This window comes from Physcomitrium patens, chromosome 19, assembly GCF_059467195.1.
Source record: "Physcomitrium patens ecotype Gransden chromosome 19, ASM5946719v1, whole genome shotgun sequence".
NCBI lineage: Eukaryota > Viridiplantae > Streptophyta > Bryopsida > Funariales > Funariaceae > Physcomitrium > Physcomitrium patens.
Genome location: NC_143428.1, coordinates 11,661,109 through 11,671,663, shown reverse-complemented (window position 1 = coordinate 11,671,663; position 10,555 = coordinate 11,661,109). Strand labels below are relative to the sequence as shown.

The 10,555-nt window shown below is 30.3% G+C and overlaps 1 protein-coding gene across 1 annotated transcript; it reads left to right on the top strand.

Moving 5' to 3' along the window:
* Positions 1–632: 632 nt before the first annotated feature.
* LOC112272741 (elongation factor 1-gamma 3) lies at positions 633–3,594 on the top strand. The gene is made up of 6 exons (XM_024500811.3): positions 633–743; positions 914–1,060; positions 1,652–1,712; positions 1,824–1,975; positions 2,272–2,806; positions 2,931–3,594. Exons 1-6 carry the CDS (start codon positions 732–734, stop codon positions 3,308–3,310), a joined length of 1,287 nt encoding a protein of 428 aa, XP_024356579.1. The 5' UTR covers positions 633–731; the 3' UTR covers positions 3,311–3,594.
* The last annotated feature ends 6,961 nt before the right edge of the window (positions 3,595–10,555 follow it).

The window sequence follows — 10,555 nt, the reverse complement described above, 5'->3', positions numbered from 1 at the left end:
ATAACAATTTGTTCTCGTTCCAATAACAAAATCAAGTTAACATCAGTCTCTCATTCTTTTGATATTTCCGTATACACAGTCCAAGTCTAAAAAGCTTCACCTTGTGTGACCTTTCCAAACACATAAAACAATAAATTTTAAAACTAATAAAAGGTCTTAAAAATACGTACAAGAATTGTGAACAAACAGACAAAGCGAGAGAAGAAAAAAAAAAAAAAAAACAAAACAAAAAAACAAACTTAATGTCATAGCACGTAATGCACGTAGCAAAGCAAACAGCCTCAAAACCTTTTCAGCAAGTTGCACTCGTCAAGCATTATTATCCCACTCAAAATTGACTGATAAAACTCTTTAATTATAAATTTGTAAATTACACACCTCTTTCAATAGTTTATCATCACACTAATACCCCCTCTCTTTATATGTATGTATATATATTTATTTCTATGTACATAAATATACGCACACATAGAAAAAATAGAACTGGTTAATTTCGAACACTACGTATGATCCTTTCGAGATTCTTTCAAATAATAAAATGTTATTTTATTTCCACAGTAAGGACGGTGAGGTCCCCTTTTTAGGGTTTACAAATTCCTGAAGGGGGCTCTCTCTGTCTCTCTGTCTCTGTCTCTGTGTGCAAAGCTCCACGCCCACTACGTTGCCCTCCCTCCTGCAGCTCCGTTCCTTCGTCCCCCTCGGCCGCAGCCGCATCACCAGCTGCAGCAGCCATGGCTGGATTGGTGCGCTTCTCTCCATTCCCTACCTCGCTTTGCTCTACGATTCATGGGTTTGAGGTTAAATTTTGTGGGTTTGCGTCTGGATCCGCGATTTTGAGGTTGTGAAGGTTTGGGGTTTTTTCTGGGGTTTGAGGGTTCCTGTATTGACCAATAGAGGATGTTTGGGTGAGCAGAAGCTTTACGCCAACCCGGTGAACAAAAATGCGTACAAGGCCTTGATTGCCGCCGAGTATGTGGGCGTCAAGATTGAATTCACCGAGATAACGGACTGGTCCACTACCAAGTCTCCCCAGTACCTTGCGATGAATCCCATGGGAAAGGTATGCTGTTCGTTTTCCTCGCTGATGGTTCATTAGAGTCTTGACATGGGTCGATGTGGTATTCCTTGGGAGATGACACTTTTCCTAAGCGTATGTTTGCGGTGTTTTTGATAGATACCGTTTTTCTGTGGAATTGGTTTCATTTCGAGGTTGGGTGTGGAATGGCTGCAGCTGCACTCTTAGATCGGTTTCCGATTTCGCGCGGAATTCCGTGTGGGATGAGGTTTACAAATCTTCGGGTGTTGACGATGTGTCTTATTGTGTTATGGGCTGTTGTGGGAACAGTGCCCCGTTGCTCTAGTAGGTATAGGTCTCATGATATTAAAACTTGTATGTTTTATTGCTAATTTATTGACACGAAGTTGGTGGTACTTGTCAGTTGGTCTCTTTCATTATTCTGAGTTGTATATCTGGTTTGAGGTTTAGTAGACTATCACTGCTGATGCACTGAAATGTTTTTGAAAACGGTTCTTGTCATCGACATTGATGATCACTGTACGATCTTATGGAAGTGTGCGTGACTTCGATATTACTCGAATTGATCATGTTTTTTTGAGAAAGTCCAGACTGATTTGACTTGTACGTCTGCAGGTTCCAGTTCTGGAAACTCCAGAAGGATCCATCTTTGAGAGTAACGCTATTGCTCGATACGGTTAGTGTTCAATCTCGGCAAAGTTATTTATGAACGGAGCCTCTCTTTGCAAATTGTGAAGGTGTTTTTACCGAGATTGATACAGATCTTTACTCGTTGTGTTGAATGCAGTTGCTGGCCTCAAGGATGTCGGCTTGCTCGGTGTCCCTGGGTACAATAAGGCTCAGATCGATCAATGGATTGATTTCGCCGCTCTTGAGATCGACATCAATGCTCGGGCGTGGGTTCTTCCTCATCTTGGGTTGGGATTCTTCAATGAAGAGGTGATAATTCTAACTTCAATTTGAATTGGCGCTCAAGGTCACCAATTGTATAGAAGAAGACAACGATTTATTGTGACAATTATTAGAAAGTTCATCTGAAAGACCCTATCCATCTTTATACCGCACAGATTTTCAAAGCGTTGTCTTTGTCGAGGGCAGTTACAACTTTAATGTTACAATGTATAAGATGTGATAATATCCTCTCCACGCTTACAAGATGATCCCGCACTGCGATATAGTTATGTTTTATTTTTACAACTTGCAAGTTTACTCATATGATACACATTCGATGGCAGGTGGAAGCCTTCATTATCAACAATCTGAAGAGAGCTCTTACTACTCTGAACAGTTACCTTGCATCCCGGACCTACCTTGTTGGAGAATCTGTAACTCTTGCTGATATCGTTCTTATCTGCAACTTGTCTTTCATTTGGCGTAGGGCTGCAACTAAGGAATTCACTGCAGAGTATCCTCACGTGGAGAGATATTTCTGGACTCTTATCAACCAGCCCAACTTCAAGAAGGTCTTTGGTGAATTTACCCAGGCAGATAAGCCTCTGGGACCCCCTCCTTCCAAGGGTGAGACGGTTGCCCCTCCTGCAGCGGAAAAGAAGTCCACCCCCGAAAAGGAGAAGGTGAAGAAGGAGAAGCCAGCACCCGCACCAAAGCCAGTTCCGGAACCGGAGGCTGCTCTTGACGATGAAGAGGCTGCCCCAGTGAAAAAGACCAAGAACGCCCTTGATTTGCTTCCCCCTACACCCATGGTTTTGGATAACTGGAAGCGGTTGTACTCCAACACCAAGGCCAAGGACTTCCACTTGGCTATTAGTGGTACGTCTTCTAATGAGCATATGATTTAATTTAGAGCCTCAGTCTGATACTGAGCACCCATGCTTATGGAGAATGTCTTGACCCTCGGCTTGTGCTAACGTGGTGGACGGGTTGAATATGCCAGGATTCTGGGAAATGTTCGATGCTGAGGGTTGGTCATTGTGGTTCTGTGATTACAAGTACAATGATGAGAACCAAGTCACTTTCGTGACCATGAATAAGGTCGGAGGGTTCCTTCAAAGAATGGACTTGGCACGCAAGTACTCTTTTGGAAAGATGTGCATTCTCGGTGAGAACCCCCCCTACAAGATCAAAGGAGTCTGGCTTTTCAGGGGGCTGGATGTGCCACAAATGGTGTTGGATGAGGTCTACGATGCGGAGCTCTACGAGTGGACCAAGGTAGATATCACCAATGAAGAGCAGAAGGCTCTTGTGAATGCCTACTTTGAGGAGCCAGACACCATCCAAGGCGAGAAGCTCTTGGAGGCCAAGTGTTTCAAGTGATATACTTTTACTGGGTGTCTTTCATTATAATCTGTGCTTGTAGTCCCGTATTACTGAAGTTCTTAGCAGTTTGTGTAGTAGGCAGTGGCTTGTCCTCATTTTTGGAACAAAGTCGGGAAGAGTCTGTAATTTGAACACAATTTGAGTTGCATGATGGATTCGCCATGTGGCTGTCCTAGTTCGAGTGCATCCCTCGAGTCACCTTTGAATTGACTAGCACTCGCGTTATGTTTCCCAAGATCTCCAATATTGAATAATTATGGAGGTTTCCCTGTGTTCGATAATATATCTTGTAAAAATATTATGGTATCTTTCACACACAGATGAATGACTGGTATATTAATGTGTTGAATGGAATCTTAGTTTGACAAATCAGTGAAACTTATAAACAATTTCAGGCCTGTACGAGTCAATTCTGAATTTCGAGGATAAATAGTCCGTCACTAGTAATGTAAGGCAAAATTACACATGAGGATGAAGCAGGTAAATGTTGAAATCCCATATTTCATTAATTTTGAAATGGGAAATTTTCTATTACTAATAAGTTAAGGAATAGACGACATACAGGAAAGCCAATGTCTTACTATTTCAGTTTGTAATGAAGCTTCTACTCAATAGTGTGTAGGATACTTAGACAAAAATGTTACCTCAATAGCTCAAACAAACAACAATCTCTTGATAAAGTTATATTGAAAAAAAGTTTTGTCACTCTTTTATCACTTTTATTCTCACAAATCATCTGAAGGCATAAGTGGTCTTTGAAGCACCTTATGCTCTTTTAATACATGAAACTACAAAGTTAATCTATAAAGGATCTTAATCAATCAAAAAACACAACATTAGTATTCTATAACAACACCTTAAGGTACAAATCTAACCTTGAATCCAAGATGCACTTATCAACAAGTAAGAGCAAACGAAGATCTAGATCTAGATCTGAATCTAAAAGTTAGGAGTATAAAAATCCTAACATCAGCAACAACAATATGATCTACTCTACACAACAACAAAGACTTCATAAAACTTCAAAGAAACTCATAAAGAATGTGAGTAGGCCCATAACCTATTGAAGAAAGAGAAGTTAGAAGCCACAATTTTATAATAATAAGTCTTAGCAAAAATTGCATTTTATCTTCTATCTTTATTTGTGAGTTTTGTGTATGTGATTAATATAATTTATTACATTTTAGACTTCTTCAACATGTGATCACTATTCTTTGTAAAACTTGTCCTTAAAAGAAGAGGTAATGTCACAAACATACATAATTATATAAATAAGAAGTATTAGGTAGAAAATAAATATAAATAGATTTAATAATATTTTATGGAGTATCTTCTTAGAAGCTTTATAGATGCAAATTTGACTTTATATGACAAAAAGATACAAATTTGACTTTATATTTATAGTCGTATTATAATAGTGTACATATAAGAAACTTATCTTGTAAGTTAGACATGTATCTTACAAGTTCTCATAAAACGTTGCCACATCATTGTTACTTAGATTAAGTATATAGAAGCAAGATTGAATCCTTCTTTATTCTTATCAATGCATTTTTTTGTTTCTAATCTTGTTTCAAAAATATTTAGTTTTTTTGTCTTTAATAATATTTATTTTAGTTTTAATATTAGACTATCTTTAAATAAATATATATATTCTTTTTTAGTAAAATAAGAATATATTAAGGATTTTATTGTTTGTTATTTATATCCTTGACATCTTAAGAATTTCAAACTGTGAATCATTGAATTGACTCATTTGAGTATTTAATATAAAAAATGAACTTATTGTATTTAAAATCACAAATTTTGTGAGTTAGTAGTGGAATTTTTAAGAAAAATATGAAATAAATTGCTAATAGCAAATATGAAGTCTAGGATAAATTTTATTAAGACAAATTTCTATATTAGATATATTTACTGTATCTAACATTAGATGATGGCTTAATAAAATTAGCTCTCATGGTCGAAAAAAAAAAAAATATATATATATATATATATATTTTAATAGTTCTTAAAACATATATATTGATCTTTTGTGGTTTTTTTTTTTTTTTTTTTAAAAATTATGCCACTATTATTGCATATGGCTTTAATAAATACTTTATTAAATCTTTTTCAATATAATTATCAGTTTTTTAAAATTTAAAATATTAAGTCATAGATAATAATTATAATTAATATAAAAATATATTTATTGAATAAAAAAATGAAATGTATTTTTAAAAACAAACTCTATCAATGGCAAAAGAGTTTTTTTAATTAACTTGATGGTTATTGATGGTACATCTCAAGTACTCCTTCAAAACTTGATTTATTTATTCTATTTGTCCATGAATTTGAGAATAAAAAGCCAAAGATATAAAATAAAGAATTTTTCAAAATCTAAATAAAAATTAAGTTTCTCTATCTATTATAATATTTTTTGAAAATCTATGATGTTAATAAATATTGTAAAAAAAAAGTTTAGTTTTTTTTTCACTCATGATAGATTTTGTATATAGTACAAAATATACCATGTTGATGAAACAATCTATTATCACAAATATGGAGTTATGAAAATTTATAATTAAAAGATATATGATAAAATTCATAGAAATAAAAAACTATGATTTTTTTGGTATTGATAATAGCTAAAACAAAGTCCATAAAGTCAATACAATTTTTTTTAGATTTGAACAAATATTATATAATTTTATAAAGTTTTTAACTTCCTTCTACATTTGAGACAACTAAAAATCTTGTGATATTAGCTCTAAGATCTTGTTTTATCCAAAATATCTTATAATTCAGAAGTTGTGACAAGCTTAAAGATTATATAGTTTTGCTTTACCTTTTAGAACATACAAACATCTTTTAAAATAAAATATATTATTTTTAAACTCAAATTTTGAAGTATTATGAAATTTAAAAGATTTATTCTTAATATCACAAATAAGAGGATTTAAGGACATAGTTGATTAGATTCACTTAAGAAAGGTTGAATCAACAATCAATTTTTATTTCATTAATTAAAGATAAAATTATTCTAGCTTCAAAGAATTATTTGTTGTTGATCAAAAGCTGAATTTCTTTCTTTTGGTATAAGATAAGAACGTCTAGAAAGGACATTTGACAAACCTTATTGTTTATTTAGTTGATAATTGATTTTGAATTTGAATCTTAACAAAAACATATTTCAATGGATTAATGATAATTTATAACATATACTCACATAAAATCCTTAAGGTTTTTTTGATCTATATATATGGTGACTAGATTAGAAGTGCTTTTAAAAGAATAGTGTTATTCTTTAAATGAATCCACAATTGCAAGAAGCTCTTTGTTATAGATATTGCAATTGATCTCAATTGCTAAAAAATTTCTTGAATGAAAAGCTATTGGATAAAATTTTCATTTATTCTAATTTATAGTAATATTACAACCTAAATAAAGTTAGATGTGTTTGTTTTCATAAAAAAATACCTTGAAATAATTGACACAATATTAGATTGGTGCCAAAATAAAAATTATCTTTAAAGCTTCAAATGATACTTTTATTTATTTTTTTATTTAATTCAAATTTGATTTTACAAATCTAACATGTAAGTATAGTTGCAACTTAAAAAAAATTAATAAAGATTTGATAATAATTGGAAACTCTTAAAAAATATTATATATCTCCTATTATTTTTGGAGCTTTTTAATCTATGATAGTTTGAACTTTCTTAGAATCCATTTGTGAACTAAAATAAACTTCTACTAGTAAGAAATTTATTCAAGTTCACAATAAGTAAATTAACTATTTTGTTCTTGGAAATTTTAGTTCTTATTGAAATCTTAATTAATTCATTCTTGATCTCCTTGAATCATTAAGTATAGAAATAACAATCCTCTACTATTTAAAAGATTGTCATAATTCATAATAAATGAATTAATTAGATAAATTTAATATATTATAGCTCTTATCTAAATTCTAATAAATTATCCTTCAATCTTATTAAACATCCAAGTCATTGAGCAAAATCTTTATCATTGACTCACCTATAATAATAATTTATTTATAAAATTTATGCCAAAGAAATTCTTTTTCTTAATTTTAAATTAAATTTTTTATTGATTTATTTATTTTCTTTATTTTTATTATTTGATTATTTTTAATTTTTAATTAACATTCATCCATCGACAAAAATTCATCTTTGAATGATTATTCATCTAAGTATAAGTTTTCATCTATATAATTTCATCTAATGTAATTTTTTTTTATTCAACTTCAATTATTCATCTAAATTAACCTAATGCAATTCTAATCCTAATTTATCTAATTAAATCTAATTTCTTTTTTATTTTAACTTCATTCAAATAAAATATAATTCATCTTAATGCAAGCAAATTCATCTGCTTGGAAGAATCTCACCTCAAGCCTAAAAAAATCATTATTGGTTATTTTTTAAATTACTTCAATTTCACCACGAGCTGCTTGAATTTGCTTGAATTTTTCGTCCATGGTGGCTTCTAATTGTTGTTCCTAAATGTCTACCTTCTGTTGTGTTTCCTTCTATATAGACATTCCTTAGCTTTTATAAATTTAAGAGTATGGTATACACAAGAATCACTTTTCTATCTCTATTTTTTTTTTTTTTAATACTTGGTCTTTTAAAGAATCCAATCCAAACATATCCTATAATCCTTGAAAACCATCCACAAAATTAGATCTCACATTTCACCTTTGTAATTCAATTGGTAGTAATAGTTATCCTTAGCTTGCAACTATCCTAACTTCTTTTCACCTTTCACATCCCTAATGGTAGTAGTCAAATATACATATCTTTCATCACAACTTGTATAATCTATTATATTAGCTCTATCTATAAATGTCACAACTACTACATTAGATACCAATCTTGGATTCAAAATTTTGATCTTCCAACTATTGAATTTAATGCGTAAAGTTGACAATGTCAATGTATTGCAATACCTCCAAAAGATAAAGAGAAAAAATGCCACTACTACTTAACTCTTCAACTCTTCTTTCCATAATTCTTTCTTTTGCAAGATGTTATAAAATCAATATATAAATGAAGAAAAAGAAAAATAAAAAGAACCTAGACTATAAAAAAAAATACATTAAATTTGCACCAACTCCTTAAACTTAAAGAATTATACATATAAAAAAAGAAAAAAGAAAAAAGAAAAAATCGATGATCTTTGGTCCTTTTTTAAAACTCAATAGTACTTTAGCTTCACTTCTTGTAACCATCTATAAAATTTTGTAGAAAAACCAAAAGAATAGAAATTACAAAAGATAATAATAATCTTTCTTTAGCATTGTTTCATACCATAAACCGGAACCTAACTACCAAATGTTCCAAATGTTGCTCAATTTTCTTGCAATAAAGTCGACTTTTTGATCACTAACATCTAATAATATAGTATTATTCAAAGCCTAGTATATTATAATAGATTCGTTGTCACCTCTATTGTACTTAACAACTCAAGGCCTCCAACATCACAATCGGCTCTTTTGATTTTACCAAAAGATTTTTTTTGAGATGAGACTCTTCCTTACTAAAAGAAATCTAATCAATTGCAACACATATCTTTGTTACAACACCATTGTACTTGGAGAATGAGCACACATACTCCACCCAAGTACAAGGCTCTCTAATAGCAAAAAAAAAAAAAAAAAAAAAAAAGACAAAAAGAAAAAAATAAAATAAAATAAAAAATGTTGGATTACTCTTTACATATTATATAAGAGCATATTACTTTAGTCACAACTACAATACCATCTATACCATTGCCATATCATACACACGTCCAATCAAGTAAGCACTTGATTGCAGCAACACGTTGTCCTTGAATGCCAATGCTTTTATTGCAAAACATTGAATAAGAGCTCCATCTGTTTTTGTGAAAGAATCAAGATGCTGTACCATGGCACTTCAACTGAACCAAAATCCCTACAACAACACATGCATGTAGAAACAACACAAGAAAAAAAATTGTGCCTTGATCAGAGTCAAAATCTACACAGAAACAAGAAAAAAACTAAATAGTGAGAAAGAGTGGTCCGAGGGAGCCCAGATCCTTATTGGCAAAGAGATTGCCAAAAGTTAGGGGCTACTTCTTGCCTTTGTGATTATCTTCTATTTTTTATTTTATTTTTTATTTTTTATTTTTATTTATTTTTGTTTTTTACTTTTTTTTTCTTTGTTTTTTTTTAAATCTTTTTCCTTTTCATCTTTTTTTCTTGATTTTTTAGATTATTTTAAATTAAAAATTTTATTTTATTTTTTAGCCAATTAAAATTTTAATAATAATAAAATTAATATATATAATAAAATTAAATACATATTAACTAAATTAAAGAAAAAATATTTATTTTAAAAAAAATTTCAATGAAATTCAATAAGAGATTTAATTTTATATTGAAATCCTATTTTTTTTGCTATTTATTTCAAAATTCCAATATAACTCACTAAAATAGTGATTTTAAGCATCATAAATATATTTTTTGTATTAAAATATACTTGTTAAATAAGATAGAAGCTCTTATTGTAGATTTTAAATAACATATAGAATTCTTAGTCAAGTTCTTCTCAATATATTGCTTGGGTTTATCTAGCTTGTTTTGGAATAAGCTATAGATTGATCTAAATGATAAATTCTTCCTTGAAGATCAATTGAAAAATTATAGGAAAAATGCTGTAAAAGAATATTTTTATATTTTTACTCAAAAATATCTTAATAATCTTGATATTGGCTTGAAATGCTATTTGAAGTCTTTCCATTATCAAAAATGGATGTAGCATTAATATCAAATAGTAATATTTTTTTGCAACTTAAATAAAAGTCCTTGTACCTACCAATAAGAATTTGGTTGTATTAGACCTATTACATTTTACTTGAATAACAAAAGATTGGATTATACTACAAAAAAATCAAGGATACAAAAAATTTAGTTTATTTGAGTAATTTATTTAGATTTTTTGCAATAAAAGCATAAATATTTTTGACAACATTAGGTTTTTTCTTACTTGGTGAAAATTTTAAAACATATCATATCAATTTGCGTAGTTTTGAATCTTAATAAATAAGTTTTTGAAAACTTAATAATTTTTATCACGACTTGGCTTATACCTTTCCAACGAAATCTTTTTTCTTAGCATCTTTTAAAAAGTCAATTATGGCATACAATGGCTTGAGCATTAAATTATTCTAAAAAATTTATTTTTGGTATTATTAATAATAAATCTTTGATAT

Excerpts from the sequence above, each read along its gene's own strand:
- LOC112272741 (XM_024500811.3), top strand. Across the intron at positions 1,061-1,651 it reads CGATGAATCCCATGGGAAAG|GTTCCAGTTCTGGAAACTCC; the intron begins GTATGCTGTTCG and ends GTACGTCTGCAG. Across the intron at positions 2,807-2,930 it reads CTTCCACTTGGCTATTAGTG|GATTCTGGGAAATGTTCGAT; the intron begins GTACGTCTTCTA and ends TGAATATGCCAG.